Below are 25,757 nucleotides of genomic sequence, written 5' to 3' on the forward strand. Positions count from 1 at the left end.
CTAATAATGGATATGACTGCTCCCCAAAAGTGAAGCCAAAGCATCTTGCTTGCCCCCTGGTGGCTGGATGCAGTATATAAATCCCAACTTGGACCAAATAAAAGTCAAATTACTCGCTTTTCACAAATTTAGTTAGTTTTTATCACTTTTTAACTTATTTGATGCTAAACAATTTGGGTGAAACATCATGATTGACAGCTGAGACTGGCTCATGATTGGTTGACTGTGTGTAGCGATCGGACCTGGATACCACGGCTCGATCCCCTGATCGCTGCTGTGGAAATGTGCAAGATGGCAAGATCTGTCAGCAGTTAAATCCTCTACTATATTATGTTAAAGTAATTTATACATTTAAATGTGGTACCAGACTCCGGATATTCCGGAGACTCAGGCATTTTTTTTTTTTGTATTGACCTTAATGTGATTTTCAAGCTGTTCAGTTAACCTGAATAATCAATATTTATGATTTTTGCTCTTTAAACGCAGCTCGTGAGAAAACCATATATATCAAACACTACATGCCCAACCAGTGTTGAACAGAGAGTAAACACTGCCATCTGCTGGACTGAAACCATGGAAACGGTTTAAATGTGTGCTAAGGAACAAAGGGCTCACACACGCATTTATCAAACAACATTTTTATTTGTCTTGAAAGTTACAGGTCATCCAATTTGTTCTTTTTTTAATCAAAATATGCTGATAACATTTTTAATTGTATTAGTGGCCTACAAATGCACAGTTGTACAGTTAATATATGGCAACATTTCTTTAGGTTTATTATGATGATTCAAATGTATGATTTCATTCACATATATAGTAGGCCTCAGTTTACAGGTACCTTAATTCATCATTAACTTTGTGTAAGTTTCTGGGAAAGAACCATGAAGTTTGATTCTAATCACAGGAATAAAACACAAACCTCACAGATTGTCGTTTTAGTTCCTAAGCAGAGTTCAGTATTTACTTACTGATGAACTTCCATGAAAGATTTAGCTCCATTTAAACACCAGTGAATATTTATCACTAATTTGTTATTGGAAACATTATTCTTCATTTGTCAGGGGTGGAGCCAGGGATGGGTACAGTGGGGCACTGACTCCAGCTGAAATTTGAAGGCCCTCAAAGTGGCCCTGTTCTCTCAGTAGTCTTTAAAAATATTAGTAAATCACTTATTAACAATAAATATGACATTTTTTATTTTCTAGACTTTTTCTGATAAGGAATTCTACTGGTCTGTGTAAATTGTGGGGACAGAAAAATCCTAGATCCGCCGCTGACTACTGAATTGTGTGCATGTTGTTTGTTTGCAGACACATAAAAACGTCTGTCTAGCTCAGCTGATCTCTTCTGAACAAAAATCTCACAGTTGTTCCCCCTTCGCCTTTATACAAGTGATCACTCTATTTGAAATATACTTACTAACAAATAACACAAATTATATGGTTCTTTCCAAAAAAACCTAGGAGAATATTTGGAAATAAATCAAATGATTTTTTTATCATTTTAATTGATGGATTTTTGTAACATAACAATGCTGAGGATGGAGGAACTGAACTAATTCAACACACGATGCCTCTGAGTTAAATTCCCATGACCTCAGCGGATGTGAAGGATGTGGCCTGAAGCCTCCCGACTATATGTGCCTTTGACATGTTACTGATTCAGTGGATTCATTTACACAATTTTATGATTAATTCTTATATGAATACTGGTGTTTAGGTCTCGATAACACATTTACTATTATATCCATTCACACTTAAACTCAACAGCTACTTTTCCCTGGAACACACAATATATATTCACTCACACAACGGTGCCAAACTGGGGCGATTACACAAAATCAACCAATTGTTTGATTCTTTGGTGTAAATTAACCAAGTTTGTTTGTCACAGCCAGAATTGATTACATTCAGTGTGATTACCTTGGTTTGTGAGTAATTTAGACAGAACTTAAAGATGAGGGGACACCGAAGTTCATGACACCTGGTGAGGCAGAGGAGGAGGTGAGAAAGAGGAGGAGGTGGAGGGGGTTCACAAGTCTATGATCGTTTTTTTCTGCTCTCAAAGTTTCTGAAGTTGGCTGGTCTGATCTTCATCTCCGCAAATTCAATTGAGTGTTCGTGGCCTTTCCAGTGGAACCAGTTGATCCCCTGTGAAAAAGAGGAGTCTGTCATTACATCATACATCCGACAATTCACCAAAGTGGATCACAGTTTTCTGTTGAATCTGATTTGTTAATCCTCAGAGGGATTATGTTGTCACCTCCGTCCGTTTGTTGGATGGTTTGTATGATTGTAAGCAGGAATTAAACTTTGTGGAATTTGTCATTCGCTCACACATATTTTGGAAACATCAGATAAAATGTTTTTAGGAATGCGATGTAGTACATTACTACAAATACAATTTCAAATAAGATCATAAGTTGTATTTCACTTTATTTACTAAAGAAGGTATGATGGATATTTGGGTAAAATACTAATAGTAGCAAGTGAAAAGGCCTTTTATGGAGAAGTAGAGGAAGGCAGAACCCCTGATAAAGAAGAATTGACTGAAACATCCAGTATCTGGAAGAAGAACAACTGGAATTAAAATAGGAAAAAGTGAAATTTTTGAAATACTGGCATAAGAATGAGCAACTCCATCATCTTGAGGGCTGATAGAAAAATATAAACACGATTCCATGACAAGTTTCTTAGTCATTGTTTAATTTTGCACTTGTAATGACACAAGTAAAAGGAAACATGTTGGAACTGTACATACCTTACTGTGACTGCTGTCGCCGTATTTCCCCATGAGGTTGACGCGATGACAGTTTTTATACCAAAAGGCACCTTTGTAGGACAAGGCGCAGTTGGTGACAGCGATATCGTTGTCGTTGTCATAGGTAGAGAACGGTCGACCCTGGTGGTAAGTCATGGAGTCACCTGAGGAAGATGGGAACTGATCAGTAAAGCTCATCCTTCTATCATTAACTCAATGCACAGAAACATGTGAGCTCAGTTCTACTGGAAAAACTACACCAGGCAAATAGACATTTTTGGAAATATACCTGTTCAATTTATTCACAGAGATGTGGAGGAGAAGATCAAAAGCACTCTCATGTCTGTGTGTTTAGTATGAAGCTTTGCATAAAGACTGGAAACAAGGAAACGGCTAACATGGCCTCATCTGATGGGAACACTTTCTTCTCATCAAAATCTGCAGAACTACCAAAAGGATTTCCTTGAAACTTGGTGGAAGGATGTGTCAGGAAAGAATCCAGTAGATTTTGGAGCAGATCCGGATCAGGGGGTGGATCCAGGATGTTTTTGTCACTTTCTCTCTTACATTGAGAGATTTTTGGGGGAAATTTTCAACATTTCCTTGATTTCTCAGAGAATAATTCATGGATCTTGAGGGAAAAACGTTTCCAAAAAATTCATGATTTGCTAATCCAAATAAAAATCTGGAACTTCAAATATCGTTTCAGAAGGGGACTGTTGTACCTTGGCGGCAGCATGTACTGAGTGCCAGTCTAGATTATAATCAAGTAATTTAACAGTGAAATAATAGTACTGGTGAGCAGCTGTCTCTTGTTTGTGTTGGGTGACCTACAGTGGAAGAAGACCTGCTACAGATCAACAATGATGGTTCAAATTGATCCTTTTTCCTCACTATTATATACTGAAACCATTTTTCATCTCTTCAGCTGGCAATAAAGTATCATGCCACTTGTGCTTGATGATTTACTCTAAGCCTGTTTCCATTTAGTTATATTTGGCCTTTTCTTTCCTTGAGCTTCTGATGTTTCCAGTCAAGTATTTTGTTTTTGTGCAAAGCAAATAAAACAGGTGGATGGAAACTCACATTTATTACATAATGGATCTTCTCTCCTCACTCTTGAGACTAAAAAGCCCATTAGACATTCATCTCAAAATGTACAACCACTCCTTAAAGTAGAACCTACCTGCTGTTCCACTGTATGCCCCGATGTAGATTTTATAACGTGTTCTTGGTTCTGCAAGCGTGAACTTGTCATACTGGGCGTAGGCTGATTCCCCTTTATCCCTCAAGTCCACTCGAAGTTCATAATGACCAGAGGATGTGATTTTATAAAGGTTGGAGAGACCTGCAAACCAGATTTAATATGTCTGAGATGGTAATAACAAGAGAGTGGGAGAGAGGTGCGTAGTGAATAGGGTTAAACATCGAGGGTTCTTACCCAGCCAGAACTCATCATTCATGTTACCAAAGCCAGCGGTGTAGTTCTTCCAGTTCCTGAAGAACTCCAGCTTTCCATTCTGGCGTCTGAGGGCAACCTGTGGAGGACTAACTTTCATGAGTGTCACAACAATTGTACCAAGCACGACCGCGGTCACTGTGATGCTGTATATCATTAAAAACAGGCATTGCATAACTGGTTTAATCAGATATAATTCAATATGAAATATGGTGTCAAAACGGTTGTTAAAACTTTCCAGCAGGTTGAATTCCTCACCGTCCAGCCTCCGCCATCTGTGGTCATGTCACAGTAAACCTGGATGGGCTGGCCCTCCTCTCCTCCCACATAGATTGTGTATAGACCAGAGGTTGTCTCTCCATTCTGATATATCTGAGCACAGTCCCTGGGTCGTCTGAACAACTGTCCAACTACAACACACATATTAAAAAAAAATCATCTTCAAGACCTCAGAGGACACAGTTGCTTTATCTTTATCCCTATTACAGGAAAATGCACAAGACTGTATATTGTGTTGAGTGAGAGAAAGGACCTTGGAGAGAAGAAGGTTGAGAAAAAGGAAAGAAAGGAAAAAGAAAAAGATTTTCCATCAGCAGCTGCTCAGGCAGAATGAAAAATAAGCGCAGGTGATGTTACTGGGATATCGAATTTAATGAAAAGAATTTAGGTCAGGAGAAGTTCTAACTCTCTGCTGTGTCCATGGACTGTTGCTTAACCCTTCAAGAGAGTAGCAGCCACAAGGGTGAGGTTAGAAAATTGCCTAATTTAGGCAAAAGAATTTAAATACTGGTTGTATACTGCTACTAATATTATACTAAGTAAAAGCGCTGCATTCAAAATGACCATAAATTAAAATTAAATTGTCAATAAATGGTCATCAAAAGTATATGACTTATTCTGGTCCCTGTAACTGATGTATTCCTTTAGTTTTGGCAAACCAAAGGTCATGATAAATGAGCAATATAATAAAATAAATATAGAATCTATGATTTTAAGATTTTTGTGCGAATTGTCAAACGTTTTAACGTCACTGGACGTCAACTTGTAGTTTTCTGAGTAAAGACAAGCATCATGACTAGTATTTATAAGCGTCACAAGTGGAAACAAATTGTTAAATCTTCTTTTATGATCTCATCATATGTATTTTATGCAAAATCTTAATCTGAAAAAAGACACTATAGCTATTGCATAAATGTAGTGCACTAAAAAATTCAATATTTATCATTGAAATGGAATAGAAGTAATAAGTAGCATGAATTGAAAAATAGAAGTACCTCAAAGTTGTACTTAGGGAAAATACTTCAGTAAATGTTCCTATGTTCGACCACTGCACACAAATGAATAGAAAAAGTACATGCATGATGTTTTCATGCTTACTGGTCATGAAGACAGTGGCTACATGTCGACTCCTGTGGGGCCCAGCGATGGCCTGCAGCTTGACACTGTACTCTGTGGAACCACTGAGCTGAGCCATGCTGTAAGAGGAAGCTGTCGGGCTCAGCACCACTTCCTGAATCCAGACACACACACACACACACAGAAATACGCAAGTAAACACAACAAAGTTACTAAAAAGCAGGACCATTTTGGAGATTCTATAACAAATAATATAATATCAAATCATATCATATATAGCTGCAATATTATATAATATGCTGTAAAGAAAGCAACAAAACTGGCTTGACCATCAACAACAGTGAAAATAATGTACATTTTTGTTTTGTTGCATTCATTAATAACAATGGGCATCAAATTATGTGTCAGTTCAATAAGGGTGTTAATTTACCATTGGAATAAACTCAGTTATGTCTGCCAAGAGGTAAGGAAATCAATCTGAAAGTTAATGTCATGAATAGAATCCTCAGTAAAATGAACACAATCTTTGTGAAGTGAAACCACCATCGCTGAGAGTGATTTAACTGATGCAGGTGTGAGCGTACCCTGATCACACCATCAGTAGAAGAGAAGCTGAGTGTGTAACCGGTCACAGCAGCCTGCGGGGGTTTCCATGTCAGAGTAGCACTGTCAGTTTGGAGGTTAATAGCTGTCAGATCTCGAGGAGGGTCCACATCTGCAAATAAAGAGTTACACTGCAGATTAATTGTTCATTCAAACTAAAATTACTGATTTATTTGGCTGTGTGCAGCATCAACATAGTGTAAAAGATACAAGAAACCGGTTAGCAAAAAGTTGAATTTACACAATATCATTAATTTGGAGTCCGATGTTCACTCTCTCAGCTCTGTTAAATTCTTCAGATGATTTAGGCTCAATCATGTTCACCAGCTGCTCTCTGACAGTCTGCCTGCTGTTTGTTGCTGAGCAGGTAGAGGACAGTGAGTGCAAAAACACATGAAGACACCAAGTAGTGCACTTAATCCAGCAAGCCTTAAGGTGCTCTTAAGATACAAATTGGATTTTTATTAAAATATTTATTTTGGCTTCTCTATTTACCTGGTGTTGAACTCACCAGGTATTTATCAGGAAAGAAATGGTAAGAAAAGATTGTTTTCACTCTTTAGATAGTACACCAAAATAAATTTTTAGTTTTGGTGTGGATCCAGATAAGGGGGCAGATCCATGATTTATTTTTCACTTTCTTTAACATTGCAAGATTGGGTGTTTTTCAACATTTCACCATTGTCCTAGGGAATATTTATGGATCTTAATCAGGCCTATCCAGGGGACTGATATTTCTAAATTTGTGTAATTTGGTTCAGCTAAAAGGATTTTAAAGGATGTGTTAAGCCTTGGCAGAGTTACATTATGCACTCTACTGAGGCACATTTTCCTTCTGCAGCTGAAAAACAACACATGGTGACGGTTTAAACCGTGAAGCTGTGGACCAGACGGGTAAACAATGAGCTGAAATGGAAACAGCTGTAGATTCAGGTGAAAACTATTTGTTGGTTCTTCAATGTGTGCCAACACTTTATTATCACATTATTATCACATTCTCTCAATTTGCAGACATTCCTCTCTAGACCGACCTGTGATGAATTCAGTAACAGCAGATCCACTCTTCTGAGCTTCTTTCATGGCGTGAACTCCAACTGTGTATTGGGTTCCAGGAACTAAGGAGCCCATCTCAAACTCCACGGTGTTTCCAGAAACATGCTCCACCACCGGGGACGCTGCAAGACAAGGTACACCAGTTCATAAAATTACAGGATCAAAGAAAAAAAAAAGAAATGCGAGTCACTGACCTACACTGCAACAATTGACAGAAGAAAAGCAATGTGTGAGGTAGAGATGTTTCTTTCAAATTACCCGCTCTTGTTGCATTTATTAGGAGGTAATGAAGATAAACAACATTACAGAAAAACAATCTCACCTGAATCTGCCCTGTAGGTGATGACGTAACCATCGACTGTGGCCACAGACGGTTGCCACAGCAGCAGGGCCGATGTGTCTGTGACATTAACTGCAGTCAGGCCCTGAGGTCTGTCCAGAGCTGGAAGACACAAACAGGAACACAAAGAGGAAATGGATTCAATTACATTTTCTAGAATCTGATGCCAATGCAGTTATAAGTAAGAGGGGCTGACGCAAAGGTTACAGACATCAATTGAGAAAGAAACAAAGCAAACCTGTGGTTACAGTGTTGGTGCTGGGGTCGCTTTCCTCCAGACCTTTCACAGCACTGACAGTCACTTGGTAGGTTTTGCCAGGGATCATGTTGGGCAGCACAGCCTCAAACACACTGCCGTCTACAGTCACTGTCATCGGGCTTCCTGTGGGTTAGAGAGGCCCTGCATTTATAACATCACATATCAAAATGAAGTGCTCAAATCAGCTAGAAAAACATATTCACACCCAACACCAAGCATCCTTACTGTTGTTGAAGGTTAAGGACAGAGGATGTTGCACCTTGTTAAGCCCTAAGATTTGCCCAAACTGTGGTTTATGAATATGGGCTATAAAAATACAATTTGATTATTTGATTATCGGGCCCATATCTCTCCAATCCTCGCCTCCCCTCATTGGCTGCAAATTAAATCTAAGATTGATATTACAATAATTTTACTAGCCTTTAAAGCTCAGCCTGTCTGGCCCCAAGTTATATAACTGATGAACTAACTCACCAAACTCCAAGCTGTGATCTAACATCTTCCAACCAACACTTAGTCAACAACGCTAGTAGTTTCTAAGTAAAGGCTGGTAACTAACGGTGACTAAAGGCTTTTGCCATCAAGTTGCATTTTCAAAGGGTGCATATAAGTGAGCGGCTCTTAGTTCCTAATCATTGATCACTTTTTCACTTTTTATCTGTAAGAAGAAATGCAAAAACCTTGATCGACATCTTACCTCCTTCAAAGGGCACATAGGCGATGCGGTAGTTATCAATAGGAGAGGGAGACATTGACCAGTGAACTACGGCAGAAGAATCCGTCACTTCAGAGAAATGAAGTCCCAGTGGTATGCTCAGGCCTGAATAGACAGATGTAGATAGGAAAACAGGAAAAGGAGAATTCAAGTGAATAAACTATTTCCAAAAACAGCGTTGGCTCAAGAGAACAACAATAAACTTAAGACAGTGTTTCCAGTAAACATGGAGCCTAAAGCAAAGGAAGGAATCTGATTAGTGGAACAGTGGGTTCAGTTCTTTGCAAAGCCAAACCACAGAGAGTTTAGAAGTTAATAAAGAACTAAACAAGCTGCAGTGTTGTTCATATACCTGTCTGAGCAACCCCAATAATAGGTTGGGAGCGTTGGTCCAATGTGACACCATAAAGCTCGATTTCATACTCAGTGCCACTCAAGAGTCCATTTAAAACCTTGGTTCGCTCGTCACCGATGACACTGTACTCCTTAGGATGGGATAGTTTTTTGCTGTCTCTTATTTTAATCACAAATCTGTCAAACATGTCTTCATCTGCCGCCCACGACAGACGGAAGCTGTCAGCAGTGATGTCGGAGACAAAGAGATGCTCCACCTCCGGCTCAGCCTCTGGTTGGACAAGGAAACAGAACGTTGTGTTGGTTTTGGTGTTTTCCCAGAAATAATCATCAACTTGTGAGAGACGGCCAAAGACATTGGCTCAGTTTGGAAGAGTTCAGCCGAAAGACAAGAAAGGTTTCCAGGTGGCAGACGTTTTTGTCCACCAGCTGCCATGCTCTGGCATAGTGGTTAGTGTAAAAGACAGACAATATGCTTTTTATTAGACGTTGATTAATGTGAGTTAACAGATTCACATTCTATAAAAGGCTCTAACTTCTTCTGATGTTGGAAGAATTTCAGGTAATTCTGATTGAGATGAGGTCGCCATGCGTCCTCAAGGCCGAGGTTCATTCAGTGCATTCAAAGACAATGACACAAATGAGATTAGAAGTTAAATCAACAGACATTTCATGCTCAGATTGTCTGTTGATGTATCAGTGTTTTCCTACTTTCTGATCATTTTGTCTTATGCGGTTTACAACCCCCCAAAAAATCTGGAGGAAAACACCTTTTAAAATATGAAAACAAACTAATATGCTTGCTCATATTTTGGGAATTAGAATAAATGGGGGAAAAAATGGGAGCTCCACATCTCTTTCTCCCAGGGAACAAACTGCATACAAAGAAAATGCCCCCAACCAAAGGAATTGATAGATCAGAAAAGAGATGAGTTGTAAATCTGTGTTACAGTTAGGTGGGTGATCTGAAGCCTCACCATCGAAAAGTGGCATTAATTGAAATATATCAATAATCAAGCCAAAATCATTTTAAGAGATCTTAATAAAACCTTTACAATGGTAAATGAGCATTCAAAGAACATTATTACCACAGAATTATATACAATTTATAGAGCGGCCAAGTTGTGATGGTGAAACTTCATATTCAGATCATAAAGTTAAATGATTTTCCATCAATACACACAGAGTAGTTGCACATTTTAGTAAGACAAGGGGCCTTGCAGTGAACTGTGGGTGGTACCTGTCACAGCCACTGTATTCAGAGGCCGAGAGAGAAGCCCTGACTCTGACACCCCCGTCAGCCTGAGCTCATATCCTATGCCGGTGATGAGGCCCCAGATGTCCAGGTGACTCTGGTTTCCCGGCACAGTGAACTCCTGAGGCTCCAGCAGCCAACCGGAGTCTGTCACCACTATGTGAAAGTGGCTGAAGCCCCCACTAGAGGGGGGTGAATCCTCCTGCTGCAGCTGCTGCTTCACCTCCCACGACACACGGAAGCCATAGGGGGTTATGTTGGAAATGGTCAAGTTTTCCACTTTAGGCAAAGAAGCTGGAGGGGAGCGGGTTTCATTGTATTGTGAGCGGGAACAGATGTGGGAAAGGGAATAAGATTCCATTAGGTGCGTAATGTGTGCAATGGTTGCAAAAGCAAATCATAAAGTCTGATCTTCCTGTGAGGTTTTATAGTTTATAGGGACAAAAATAGTCATCTATAAAAAATTGAATATCTCCTGAATTTAATGGCTACAACACATTAAGGGCAAATTTGAAATGCATCGTAGCGATTTATATTTCCCCCACAGACAGTGAAAAGATTGATACGTCGCCTTTCCCACACAAAGGTTTAAATCTTCATTCAGCGGCTTCGATTTTAGCTCAGAGTGAATGAAAATGTGATGAAACATCGCCTCTGCTGCTTTGCCATTCATAAAGAAGACATTCATCTCAACATGGGAAGACAAGTAGAAATTTGAGAGTGAGAAGTTTGCACTTCCTGAATAGAAATCAACTCCTAGCGCTCATCCTTTTTACTGCAACTCAACACAACCCCTGCCCAGGCTTCATATTTTTATGAGGAATCTGAGAAACTAATTTCAGGCTGATTTTGTGAAAGCTTTTACCAAAAGATAGTGTTTCTTTAACAGAATAGAATAAATAAAGCAAACCATCCATGTCTGAACTCTTTGAAGTCAATAAATTAAATAGTTTCATTCATATCATAAATAATAGTGGCTTATGATGCAAGTCAAGTTTGACCTTAATGCATTTAAACCTACGAGTGATGGGAGTTGAAAATATGAGTAAAATACATAGTACCTGTGACGGCGTGGGTTAACACAGAGGGAGTGTGGCGCCCGTGAGAAATACCATACAGTTCAATGTCATAGCCTGTGGCATCCATCAGGTTCGAGACTGTCATGTTAAGGATTTCACCAGGAAGTCTGAACTCCAGCGGATCAGACTGCTGCTCGGAGTCACTGACCCGGATAACAAAGCCATCAAAATGGCCTGACACAGTGCTCCAGGACAAGCTGAGATTATGTGGACTCGCAGATGAAGCAGCTATGGGCCCCAACTGTGGGTGATCCTCTAAATGAAAAACAGAACACGGCTTTTCAGTGAAGTTGTGCTGATACCTACAACCACCAATGTGTCTAGAAGCGCATGTGATGCAATACCTGTTGAAGCTACAGCAAATAGAGGATGTGTATTCTGGCCACCAGTGCTAGCGTACAGCTTTATGTTGTAGCTTGTGCTGGCTTTGAGCCCGGCCATGACTGTGGAGCGCACGTCTCCTGGCAGAGCGCGCCCCATTGCCTGAGAGGGCACAGCACACTCCCTGACTTCTACTATAAAGTTATCAAAAGGCTTCTCTCTTGTCCGCCACGACAGAAAGAATCTGTCTGAGGTAATGTTAGAAACAACTAGCCTGGACAAATCAGGCTCTTCAGCTACAGGGGAGAGAAAATATAGTATAGTTTTATTTTTTGCAATAGAAAACATGTATTTGTATCTTTTTTAAATGTCCAGTGTATGCATACAGGTCAGACACGGAGAAAAAAATCTAAATACCTGTTGACGCAACAATACTGACAGCACTGGTTCGGGATCCCTTGTACGTCCCATAGAGGTAGGCTATGTAATCAGTGCTGGGCCTGAGCCCTCTGACATTGCTGGACTTATCATTGTGGGAAATGTTATATTCCTTTGGCTCCATCAGCCAATCAGAATCAATTATCTCCATGATAAAACCATCAAACTCTCCTTCAGTGGCGTTCCACTGGATAGAAAAGCTCTCTGACGTTAAGTTTGAGATATATAGTTTGCCAAGCACCGGCTGATTCACTAAAGAAAGAAAGCATTATTAGATTTTCATCAGAACCCCTCTGCAGAACACAAACGTCAAACGAAAATATAAAGAAAATCTGTGGCCGGTGGCTTGTTGGTTTGATTCATCAAATAAAAATATTTATAATGTTACAGGAAACTCACCACCACCAACTTGCAATCCCTTGTAGTCTGAGTGGCTTCATACAGATATAAATACATGCAAAGGTTTTTGCATTAAATGCATATCGAAAGCCCCCCACCATTACTAACAGCTTGAATTGTAAACCCTTTAAACCTATTTTCTTTCATAACACTGATAATGATAAGCTGGATTACAATCAAACTCCAAGAAGAAAGACACAAAAAGCCATCATGGTAAATAGCTGCAGAATATTGGCCTGCAAGTGTTGATTTAAATGTGAAAATGTTGTTAAGGAAGAAATTAAATAGGACTAAAAGTATTTTTCATGCATATGGAGCAAGATTTGATCCGAGTACAGAATCAATAATGTGGCAGGAGAGCAGTTCCCAGCAGAGTAGGGCTGCCCCAGAGGAAGATAAACTGGCTACAACATCTCTTTACATGCAACAACTATATCGTCAGTAACATGCAAGCGTGCAGAAGACAATTTAGGCATCAATCAGATGTAAATCAAAATAGCGTTAGTGTTAACTGCAGATGAAATATTAGCATTTTACCTTGAGATAGACAAGAAGTTTTAATCATTTGCCACCTAGTAGTTCAAAAGGAAATTAGGATATTTACTTTTAAGTTCTGTGAAAACCAACTTTATCAGAATCGACTAAACTAAATTATGCCAGCGTCATTCACACAAACTAACAGAGCTCAAACGCCACTGAAACTCACGCATACTGTGAGCACTTACTGAACACATTCACGGGCAAATGATCCTTCAAGGTTAATCAATTACACACTGAATGAGGGTTGGTGGGAGGGGATGAGATGGTCACGCTGTCACTGGGTGACAGGCAGTGGAGGGTGGAAGTTTGCCTTTGCAATCATTGCAGCACATCAGCATCAAACCGGACCACGATGCAGGGGATGATTGAGGGCGGGGGAGGGGGAATGGGGGCTTCATGCACTTTGGTAACTGGGATGGAGGCAGCAGTCCGGGGGTAAAGGGTGAACATTTGAGGGGCGTTTGCTTGGCCCGGTGATGAGGCGCGGGCGCCAATCACCCTGCCCTCTCTCAACGAGACAGAAACAGTGGCTGGAGGGTAAAGAACGGTTCATGGCATGTTGGTTAGGAGGAAGCAGTTCAGTTCACTGTGTTGGAGAGTCACAGGAATTAGGTTATTATGTTGCTCTTGATTCATGCAGCGAAATGTCGACCCAACAGATTGGGTCTTGTATGTGGCTGTGTATGCTTCACAGATTCTAATTGAGAGTTGTTGAAAATTGAAGGAAAATAAGAAAGTTAAAGAGTTAAAGAGGATAAAACTCTGCAACACTTGAAGTTGCAGGTACCTGTGGTGGCTTCACTGTACACAGGCTCAAGGAAGGAGTCCTGATACATCCCGTACAGGCCAACCAGGTAGCTGGTGTTGGGATTCAGCCCGGAGATGTCCAGGCTGAAAGCGTCTCCAGACAGTGAGAGGTTCTGGCTCTCTGCGAAATTCTCCAAGTTTGTTACCTCAATGACAAAGCTGTCAAAGTGCCCCACTGTGGGGCTCCAGGAGGCAGTGAAGCTGTCCCATGTAATGTCAGAGATGGTGAGGTTCACCACCATGGGCTTCAGCTCCTCTGGGAGATAAAAATATCACAGTGGGTCAACTGAAAAGCAAGATGGATTATAAACATAACTGTCACATAAGGTATATTATTTATAATAAGGTACAACAGATTATCAGGGCCAGACTTTGAAATTTAAATTTAACTATTACACAGGATATATAAAATTGTGTCAAAAAAGTTGGAATATTTCAAGATAAAATTGGAAATTTATGAGAATAAAAAAATTATATTATTTTATAAAATATAATATATTAAGTTAGAAAAATGTTGGCAATTCAATATTTGAATCTTGAAATATTGAAAATGTCTGTCATAATCTTTAATTTATAACTTGAGGCCTACCCAATTAAAACCATATTCTTGAAAACTTTTGACAAGACTCATAATAAGAATAATACAAAATATCAACTTTGATCTTGATATACAATTAAAAAAAAAAAAATTGAGCAGGACTAATCTTGAGGACTAAACTTGAATCTGGAAATGTATGACTTTAGTTTTGTAAAATGAAACGTTTAATCCCAAAATAATATAACTAAAACTTTCTTATTAAATATTATTCTTTTTTTCTTGCAATATAATAAATTATTATCTTGTTTGATTGCTGCATTACAACAGTATTCTTGAGATATTGCAGAAAAAAAAGTATTATATCATTACGACTCTTGAAATATTATAATTTTTCTCACTACTATGAATTTAATTTAAAAATCTCACGCTCAGTTGTTGGCCCTGACACACCATTGTACATTCCATCAGAGGTTTAAGCAGCACAAATATCAAATGAAAGATGATACTTTAAAATAAAAGTACAAATAAAATACAGTCATCTGTGGAAAAAACGTTTCACATGCAGTCATCCTAAAATATTTAGAGCACAAAAAGGAATTCATAAGATGATGGTGATGGGTTCTGATGAATGTATGAAGTATCTGCTTCATGTACCTGTAGTGGCTAAAACTTTGAGAGGCAAAGATCGATTCCCATCCACAAGCCCTTGTAATGTAACATCATAATGTGTTGAGGGGGTCAAACCCTCTATTTCAGCCTTCCTCACATTTCCCGGTAATGTGGTCACATGAGCTTGTGTCACCCCTGATGGAGAACTGAGCTCCACCATAAAGCTCTCGAACGCCTCGTTGGGCGCCGACCAAGCCAGGCTTACACTAGCTGAGGTAACATTTGTGATTTCGAGGTTCCCAAGTACATCCAGGTTTGAGCTTTCAGCACCTGAGCTCATCACAACAGTATCAGAGGTGGAAGGAGCCTCAGTGTTTACGGCTTGGAGGGGATCTGTGGTTTGAATTGTGTCATTATCCAGAGCAGACTGTGAGGTTGTTGTGGCTTCTTTTATACTCAGCGCAAGTACATCTGGGGAGGTAGGCTCGGGTGCTACAGTGAAAAAAAGTAGGTTATGGTATTAAATGTGTTACTGGCTCTGCTGAGAAGTGAATAAGGAACCTGCAATGAAAAACTGGAATAACATCAAAACATAATTTTTGCACATAATAGAATAAATGTAAATCCGTCCATGAGCTAACATGTAGACTTGAGCTTTCATCATATCTTCTTATCTCAAAAATGTATTATTATCACGTTTTTTCCAGGATCCTGGTTTATATCATAAAGCAACAGCTAAGGCATTAACAGCACCTGAGTCCGTGCTGTTAATTCTTTGAAGGTTCTGAGTAGCCCACCACAGTGGAGGTACACAGTAGTCTTCATGAAAAAGCCATGCACAGCCATTATGTTCCTGCTGAACTAAAGAGGGACTGTCAAGTCACTGGTTTGGCATGCGAGTGACCTGTGGTTTAATTTTCTCTGACTGGAAGAGAATCATTCAATTTTATAAATGTGACAGAACTCAAAGAATGAGGTGGATGGAGATGATGGCTTTCAGAGACAGAAATGGTTGCATTTACAAGTTCAAATGCAGGAAGTAATGAGTGCAGCCAGTGCACTGTAACCCAATGTATCGGAAGGCAACAACGACTCAGGGAGAAGACTGTAGATATCTTCCTGTAGTTGAATTTGTTCCAGCAACATTTTGCAGCAGTGCTGAAGCCTTGGAAAGATGAGGTTGAATGAGTTTTTATGAAAATGAAGGGTTTTGTCATCATACTGTATCAGGCTATAGGTTTACTGATGAGGGTTAGCCAGCATGCAAATCATGTCACTACTCTGATCTCAGAAACTATCTGAGTTTATCAGACCTGGTATTTACATCCGTCCTCAGAGATAAAATCACAAGCGGTCAGAATTTAGGTTGGTTTGTTCACACCTGACATTAATATGCGTCCTGAATGCGGCTGATGTGATCGGATCTCAAAAATGAGTCTGATTTATCATGAAACTGTAGCGGGTCAGAGAACATTAGTCAAGTAGGCAGTGGCCCAGGATGCATTCAAATTCACACAGTGAAAATAATGTGGTGACATACATCCAAGACCACCGGCAAACATGGTCTGAGTGATGAGATCACAGGATGCACTCAGGACACATTTGGGTATTCATTTCATTTTGTTCGGGAATTCAGACCTGAACTTGGCACTTGTGATCGGATCGCTCAGTACGGATTTAATGTCAGGTCAGCAAAATTTAAACTGAAAAGAGACGGTGACAAAAGTGTCAATATTCAGTCAAAGACAAGCTTAGTATACCTGTGACTGCAACAGCTTCAAGTAGCGCAGATCTCTGGCTACTGGTTATTCCATAAAGTTTTATCTGATACTCTGTCGCTGCCGCCAGGCCTTCAAGTCTAGAGCCAGTGGCATTTCCAGGGAGATGGACCTCTTTCACATCCCATAATCGCTGAGGGTCTTTATATTCTACTGCAAAGCTATCATAAAGACTATGAGCCTTTAGTTTCCATGAGAGGTCAAATCCATCAGACCCGATGCCTGAAACAGTCAGCGTTCCGAGCTCATCCTCAGGCTCCATCCCAGAGAACTGGGACTCAGAGGGCTCTAAATTCACAAAGCTAATCACATTGTCCTCCGAGCCTGTAGGAGTTGTTAGCTCAGCGTCGTCTGAGTCGGCTAAATAAAATGTGAAAGAGGCTAAAAGAAAAACAAAAAAGGACAAATCAAGACAGCATCGATTAGGTAGAGGTGCATGTCATTTCTTTCTATCAATTGGCTGAAAATGTATTTCCAGGCATTAGATCTCTTTAATTTTGATTCCAAAACCCAGTTTTCAAAGATTGAATCCTTAAGATTTAAGTCCCGATTGATTTAAAAGCACTACTGAGATCACTGGAGGTAAAACCAAGGGAGGGTAAATGTAACATGTAACAACGATGACTGATTTGCAGAGAAGTTGTTCATCTAACAGCTCCCTGTGGCTGTTCCCTCTTCTTCTGTAACGCACTTTCAAAAATAAATGATGACAAAATTGCCTTGTGGAAGCATTCTGAATGAATGATCATGGTCAGCATGAACCTCAGTGACAAACAACGCATTTCTATGGCTGCTTCACAATAAAAGTCATTCTGTTACACCAATTGAAGTCTTTTAACGTGAAGCCGCAGCAGTGTGCATTCCCAATAATGTTATGAACTCTGATACTCGTTGGATTAAACACTGAGGTTTTTAAATCAATGAGTGAAATTAAGCTGGATGACACAATTTTTCTTGTGAATCACTTTTATCACAATTATTGATCCCCACACTCCTAAACTTACCAGCTAAAAGGGAACCATCCCTTTAAATGAATCAAAAACCTTGAAATTGAGGGGGACATAAAAGCATTTGTTGACATTGATTCAAAGATCCAATTGGGTCACAAATCATTCTCTTCCCACCTGTGGATGTAGACAGGATGACCGGCGTGCTCCTTTTGTGTCCCCTCTCTGCAGTCAACGTGAGAGTGTAGCCCATTCCCGGAGTCAGGCTGGTCACGACATGGCTCGTTGCAGTGGCCGGGATCTCCACCTCCTCGACCTGGCCATCTCTGGAGACGTATACCAGCCTGTAGCCACTGAACTTGGCTCTAGGTTTCTCCCAACTCAAGGTGAGGGAGGTCTCTGTGGACTCGACTTCTTCAAAATCTCTGGGAGGATCGATGTCTGACAGAAGTGACAAAAATAATATGAAGAGAATAAATAAATGTTTAACTGCTTGCAAAGTCTGCCTGTGTTGCGTACTCAACACATCTCATAAATTACTTTTCACTCTATTTGTTTTGTTTGGTCACTAAAAGGCTTCTGTGTCGAAACTATGTCGAAGACTGTGTTTGTTCCTTCAACTCAATTAAAAAATAGCGGCGAGACTGCTGGAGATGGAACGCTAACAAGCGAGGAATGCGTCACCTCGAAATGTGGCTACATGTTTGGTGGAGGTGCACGTCAGGTTATGACGTATGACTCTGCGTAGAGTACACGTCTGCGTGTAGGCTACGAGTGTTTTGGCAGCTGACCCGGAAGTGTCTCTCACCAGTTTCTGCATTTGTAGTGGCTGGGAGGCTCTCTCTCTCTGTCTTCATGGCAGTAACACCGATTCCATACTCCGCCCCTGGATTCAGCCCTGCCAAACAGAGAGACACAAGAAAAGTTACCCATTGGCACGAGAGATTTAAGTTTTGCGGTTGGTCATACTTTATGAAGTTAATGTTCATCTATCTGACCCTTACCAGTGATTGTAGCTTTTGTGGTGTCTCCTGGTCCTCGCAGGAACACGTCCTCACCGTGAGTTGCTCCAGAGATCGGGGTGTACTTCACCCTATAGCTGCCGACATCAGCCCGACTGTTAGTCCACTCCAGAGTGATGCTGCTGTCCGTCTGAGAAACGGGCCGCAGGTGCCTTGGGGCATCCAGGGCTAAGATACAAATATAACAATCAAATAGTCTTTTAATATTTGCAGACAACAAATGTATTATTTCGGTTACTATTAGACATTGAGCCACAACGTTTTACGGTATGAAAAAACATATATGGGCATTCCCAAATCCTCTTAAAACAATTATTAATTAAGTGAAAAAGCTCATTAGCATGTTGTGTGGTATCAATGAAGTTTATTTTGTAATATTTTTAAAATATTATATATAAAACCTGATGTTTCAGTTCAAAGAAGAATATTAAAATATTTATTCGAGTTTTTTAACTATATTTATATCTTAACAAATCTCGATATTTTCCCTAAACAGCTTGACATAGAGGTTTTTCACAAATAGACAGCAGTAGAACAGTGTAGGTGGGAGAGAAATTCAGTGTCGCTCACTGGTTAGTTTTTAATGATTTCTGGATATCATATCTGTGGCACAAAGGAATAAGATATATAAGACTAGTGTTAGATGGATACATTCATTGCTGGTTTTGGTCTTTGTACATTTGCTGAGAAAAAGAATTATACAGAATATCCTAGCCTTATTTATTTCAATATTGACTATTTACCACAATCAATTATCCATGGTGTGTGTAATGTGCGCCATTCTTTAAATAAGAAATATATATTTTTACATATGCAGATTTAAACAAAATCAATTGGAAATATTTCTGCTATGACAAACCTACCTGTAGTGAAATTGGTGGCGACAGGGTCACTGCTTATGTTTCCACTCCTGGAGGAGAGCATCACTGTGTACTCAGTGTCTGGTCTCAGACCATCAATGCTGTATTGCTTGTCTGGGGGGAAAATCTCTGCACTGCTTTCGTCTGAGGGGTCGGAGGTTGGCCTGTAAAACATGGTGACTCTGTCCATAGGAACAACTGGCTGAGACCAGCTCACCAGTGCCGAGGAGTCCGTGACATCCTTCACCTCCACCTGCTGAGGGCCGTCAATCTCTGCGGAGGGAGGTCATGTGAGGGTGGCAGGTGTTAAAAGTGAAGAATATTTGAGTGGTACACTGAGTGAGAGATATATGGTAATAACATTACTGACAGTTAATTTGTGGCATGCAATAAAAATGCCACACAACCGTGAACATGGTTGACACAAATCAATTTTTAAAGCTGCAGACAAAAGCATATGCAGCATTAAAAGGATGAGGTATGAGTGTGCGCCCTGTGTCTGATGGTCTTTATAGTTGGTATTCATCAAAAATATTGGGGATTCGAGCAATATTAGCTTCAACTTTCTGTTACCTGTTATCAAGGTAACTGAATTTCCCAAAATAAATGCAATATTCCTTAGAGCCTCTTAAGAAGAAAAGCAAACTTACATTTACCCATTTGACAGATTATTTTATCCAAAGTGACAAAAAACTGAGAGACAACACTAAACTCTAGTACAGGAGCAAAAGTTGAAGTTAGTGCTCTTGGTCATCAAGAGGTTCTTGAAGCCAAAGAGGGGACGCCCCTCGATTAGCATGGTCCACCATTTGGGAATCACAAAAGAGAACCATCTAGATTTTAAGGAGCATAAACCTGTATGACTGAATTCAAATAGAGTCACACTGCAGATTTGGCAAACAATGCAGATTTGAGATAGATAAGCTGAGACTAAAATGCTGCTATGAACTGTACCATGTGTAAAGCTTTCACTGTGCACGAAGAGAAGCCTGAAGTGCACAGCTTATCAAAAGACTGATCTTTAGGAAAAGTTGCAAAGTGAAAGCTTTTAAAATAATAAGTCAACTGGCTAACACAGGTCTAAGTCTAATTGGCTTCAAGTCCAAGATTCTGTCTGTACGACAGAGAGAATAAGTTGAAGTACACAAAACAGCTTAAGTAAAACTCACCTTGGCTCTCTCATAAGACGAAAGCCTGAGCTTGGATCAACACAGGAAATACTATCATAAAATATATAAAATATGTGGTTTCCTTTCACTGTGCCTATGTGTTATCTGACAAATCTCCTGTGTTTACGTGTGGAGGAGACATCATTTTATGTTTTGGGGCTTTCCTGAAAGGACCTCGGGGGATACAAGAAATAGCCTAAGGTCTATCATTCATTTCCGGGAGCTGTGTCAAGTTTCAGCTTATACAAATACATGACATCAGAAATTAAATGGTGCAAAACGCAGGGAGTCCATCGACACAGACTTGTAAACTTAATCACTTTTCCAGGCACAAAGATGATTGTTTAGCCTGGTGTGTTGTACTGACTGCATTAGCAACTGAAAATATTTCACAATGAAACGTACAGAGTAATACCGCAATAAAAGTTTCAGCTAGCAGAGGACAAGAGCTAAGTGGAAGATTTAGAGAGAACTATGACATGGTTGTGCTTGACTGAAATTCAATTTGCTTGAGTTATTACACTTAAATCTGTTAGATGGAACCACAGAGAGCCAGCAGGGATTTCCTGTTTTTACTTTTCATTATGGAATTTCACTCTGTGACATTATAGTACTGTTTTAGTCCGAGCTCAAGTGATGTGGAAATTGTTTCTACCCAATCAAACTGCTGCCAGACAAAGCAGGAACATTTGCTGGATACACAGAAGAGGTTTTTGAGCATCTCTGATTTACCAACTGACTTTAAATAATCAGTGTGCTGAGAAAATGTATTTTTTTTCCACCGTGAAACTCACTGGTGGTGATTGTTTTGGATGCTTGGGGTCCTCTCGTGTTATTCTTGATGATGGTGATGGAGACTTCATACTCTTGTCCTGGTCCCAAGCCTGACTGGAGAAACTGGTTTTGAGAGGATGGAAGGGTGCTCACCACTTTTCCATTTTCTTCTTTCTGCAGAGACACATGATGCATAAACTAATGTAAAACATTCACACATGGAATTAGGTTAGACATGTACTGACCTGGTACTGACTGTGGTAGTTTTAATTATTCTACAAAGACCAGGCATTTAGATTCCTCCAATGCCCGAAGTTTTTGAAAAGAGGTTCTCGTAAAATGAATCGAGTTACTGCTGAAAAGTATTAACAAATAATATACTAAGTAGTAGTTAAGATATATTTTGGGATTTTTCCTTTGAACATGTCTATCTATGGAGGAAAGTAACACACATTTTAAAATTGGTAAAAACTCTGCAGAGCCTGAACACTTTAGGAAGACTTCTTATCAGCAAGCACTTTAATTTATTTTTAAAGTTACTGGCTTGTATTCGAAGCAAAAAAAGGATTTACCCGAAATTGTAAGACGTCCAGATTTGCCCTCACTGAAGTTTTCCATATGTCAAAATAATTTGAATGGTTGGCAGTGAAATAAATCCATGTTTTGCTGACAGTTCCAATAACTAGCAGGGGCTGTCACTTCGCCCTTTTTCCCTGTCAGTTCATAAAATTCTCGGCAAGCCTTCAAATGTGATGTGCAGACTGACCGTGTTGCGGAAATAGATCTCCCAGCCGTCAAAGGGGATGTCCAGCTGGTCCCACGTTACTTCTACTGAGGTCTCTCTCACTGATTTGAATTTTAAACCCTCTGGCTGTGGCAGAGCTGGAGGGATGGAAACAAGAATAATCAAAACAGTTATTCATCTTTTTCCACAGTGATTCTCAGTAAACCAGCAGAGTCTATGACTCTGAGGTACCTGTGGCCACCCTGGCGCTGACAGGGACACTCCTCTTGTTGCTCAGGACAGCATAGACACTGATCAGATACTCGATGCCAGGTTCAAGCTCTTTGAGATTGGCGGAGGTTTTGTCCCCAGACACTGTGTTCTCCTGGAGAAGACCCCCGGGAATGGTGGGTACATACGTCACAAGGTATTCTGTCACCAACATGTCATTGGTCCAGGTCAGGTCCACTGTGTTAGCGGTCACCTCGCCGACAATAAGGTCCTTTGGAGGAGACACTGGAAAAATGAAAAGAAACTGCTGACGTTTTCTTATAAGCCCAATCACTAAATGTCCAACAACTGAACGCTAATGTAAACTGCAGAGCCACATCTGGCTGTGGTGTTAAGAACTGCCAAAAAAGTGTGAACAAAGTGCAGACAGCAACAACACACATGCTTAGAACCTTATTTTAAATTCACTGAAATAGTTTCTCAGGATGAGTGGTGAGTGAAGTTTGAGACTAGAAGGAAATTACATCATTCTGGATATGCTTATATACTACATCTAGTTGACACATGGAAACTGGCAAAAACCTGTTCTTCTGTATATTTGGACCAAACTGGACGGAGCTTCTTACCTTCAAAACAGTCCTCTCCGATGAATCCCTCATCACAGATGCACTGACCGCTCACACAGCGGCCTTTGTCCTGGCAGTTGTTGAGGCAGCTGATCTCTGTACAGCTCTCTCCTTCATATCCACCCTCACATGTGCACTTCCCGTTGATGCAGCGCCCCCTGTCATTGCAGTTATCTGGACAGGCGAGCACAGAGCAGTCATTTCCAGAGTACCCCTCCTGACACATGCAATTGCCGTCGACGCAGTATCCTCTGGCCAGGCAGTCGTTGGGACAAGCTTTCTGACTGCAGTCTTCTCCCGTGAAGCCTTCATCACAAACGCACTGCCCATCGATGCAGCGGCCAAGGTTCTGGCAGTTGTTAGGGCAGCTCAGCGCACCGCAGTCCTCGCCTGTGAAGCCTGCATGACAGGCGCAGCGTCCGTCGATGCACTCGCCGCGGCCATAGCAGTTTGAGATGCAGGTCCTGATGCTGCAGTCCTCGCCAGCGAAGCCTTCTTCACACACACACTGGCCGTTAACGCAGCGCCCTCTATGCAGGCAGTCGCGGGGACAAGACAGCTCAGAGCAATCATCTCCCTGGAAACCAACATCGCATGCACACTGTCCATTTATGCACTGGCCTCTGTTGTTACAGTTGTTCAGACATGCTAACTGGCTGCAGTCTTCTCCTTGGTAGCCTACGTCGCAGATACACATCCCGTTGAAGCACGTCCCTCTGTCGTTACAGTCGTTGAGGCAGGTGAGTTTAGAGCAGTCCACTCCGCTGTAGCCGGCAGTGCAGACACATCGACCATCAACACAGAAACCGTTGCCTTGGCAGTTGTTAGGACAACTGCGTTCTCCACAGTCCTCCCCGGCGTAGCCTTCATCACAGTAGCAGGTACCGTTCACACAGCGTCCGTGGTCGTAGCAGTCTTTGGGACACATGAGCTCAGAGCAGTCAAGGCCAGTCCAGGGTTCGTCACATATGCAGTCTCCCTTATCACAACGGCCTTGGCCTCTGCAGTTGTTGAGGCACTTGGTCTGAGAGCAGTTGTCCCCGAAGAAACCATCTGAGCAAACGCAAATGCCTTCCACACACAGGCCATAAGCTCCACAGTCCACAGGGCAGGGTTCGAGCGTGCAGTCCTCTCCAGAGAAGCCCTTGAAGCACTCACACTTTCCGTCCACGCAGCGGCCCCGGTCCTGGCAGTTACCGGGACACTCGGCCTCAGTGCAGTTGGGTCCCCTCCAGCCATGCTCACATACACAGCCACAAGTGTCAGCGCTGTAGTTTCCATGGCCGTTGCAGTAAGGTTTTGTTCCTAGTTCACCTATGAAAAAGAAAGTAAAGGAATGTTTTTGATACAAATCAATGTAAGTCTCTTTTCTTAAAATACAATCAGCTTGTTGGGTAATACATTTAAATGCTATCTTGTTATAAGTCTATACACTAAACACCAACCAAGCAGACAGTTATCGTGGTTAAGCTGGAAACAGATGGTTTAATCTGTGCAAAAATCCAAGTTTTATAGCAGAAAGTTATAGATTTATGGGAGGTTATGAGTGGGATTATTTCTTGTTTTAGTGCCATTACTCTGTCTTCCTACTCTCTGTAAAGAGAGTGAACACGATTGTGTCCCAAAATGTCAAACCACTGCTTCAAGAATGCATCGTTTAGATGTGGTCTAAGGCTTATTTTTGGCCATTACAAAAGAAGACTTATTACTTTCATTGATATTACAGCAGTTGAGCAGTCCTCTACTGTATGACAGAGAAATATACACCCCCTCATTGGATTTCAAAGAACTGTTGGACCAATGGATGGAACAGATGTGCTTTATACTGGAGGAGACTCATTGGTATTCTTAATGGAGCACTTTTCAATGCAAATTCATAGAAATAATGGATTATTTTATTGTTGTTGCTGTAATATACAAATATGACTGACAAAGAAATCACACCCACCTGCGACCTGTGCACTGCAGCAGGGCCTGTCGCTGTTGCACTGATCCCTCAAAACTGAAACTTCTCCCTCAAGCATCTCCAGGCGGCTCAAGAGCTCTTTCAGGCCGGGCAGGTCGTCAGCGCAGCCGCACGCCTTACGAGGTATATTGATGCGGTGGGTGAACACGATCTGGTTCTCCCCGTCGACAGTGTGCTCAGTGATGTGATCCCCTGACAAAGCTGGCGAATCTTTAGGAAGAAGCTGTGCGCTCTCAGGTGCGTCCAGGTCCACTGAGCACAGAGAACTGGCAGGAACATTGATGTTATAGACATGGTTGAAAACCACAGGATGGTCTGCGCTGGCAAGGGTGACGTTATGTTCTTTAGGAGCTATCAAAGTCTGTCTTCGATGACGTATGATTTTCTTAACCAGCCCAGCAGTTGATAAACTGAGCAGAAGGGTCAGGAGGAAGCAGCCCAGGATGCTTCTTCTACCCATGGTAGGTGTGAGGATGTGAATTTACAAAAATAAATATCAGCTTTAACCTCAGACTAAAGGTTGATCCAGGTTAATGGTGAAGGTTCTGGAAAACAGATAGACAAACAGACAAATGCAACTTCAATGTGATCTAATTTGTAATGCTTAATATTCAACATTAAAGAAAGACAAGCAAGACAATCGGTACACTCAAATTTGACAACTGACCACTGTCAGCCCAGCAACATTACTGCAGATGTATGTGTGTGTGAGAGTCTGATGCAAATAAGAATGCAAAATCAGCTATTTGGGATTATTTTGGCTTTAAATTGGATG

General features: G+C 40.9%; 1 protein-coding gene across 1 annotated transcript; it reads right to left on the bottom strand.

Moving 5' to 3' along the window:
- Window positions 1-2,039: 2,039 nt before the first annotated feature.
- LOC133008266 (tenascin-like) lies at window positions 2,040-25,442 on the bottom strand. Its single transcript, XM_061075789.1, has 28 exons — window positions 24,965-25,442; window positions 23,017-24,330; window positions 22,412-22,675; window positions 22,202-22,317; window positions 21,456-21,609; window positions 19,496-19,765; window positions 18,615-18,800; window positions 18,419-18,508; window positions 17,788-18,051; window positions 16,646-17,044; window positions 14,931-15,377; window positions 13,719-13,994; window positions 11,972-12,244; window positions 11,578-11,850; window positions 11,216-11,488; window positions 10,140-10,448; window positions 8,898-9,170; window positions 8,528-8,650; window positions 7,810-7,953; window positions 7,554-7,673; window positions 7,210-7,353; window positions 6,160-6,290; window positions 5,597-5,729; window positions 4,478-4,629; window positions 4,202-4,298; window positions 3,947-4,108; window positions 2,761-2,924; window positions 2,040-2,150 (listed from the first exon to the last, which is right to left on the bottom strand). The coding sequence occupies exons 1-28, from the start codon at window positions 25,440-25,442 to the stop codon at window positions 2,040-2,042; spliced, it is 7,140 nt and encodes a 2,379-aa protein (XP_060931772.1).
- Window positions 25,443-25,757: the final 315 nt, after the last annotated feature.

The sequence above is a fragment of the Limanda limanda genome, chromosome 1 (genome assembly GCF_963576545.1).
Source record: "Limanda limanda chromosome 1, fLimLim1.1, whole genome shotgun sequence".
NCBI lineage: Eukaryota > Metazoa > Chordata > Actinopteri > Pleuronectiformes > Pleuronectidae > Limanda > Limanda limanda.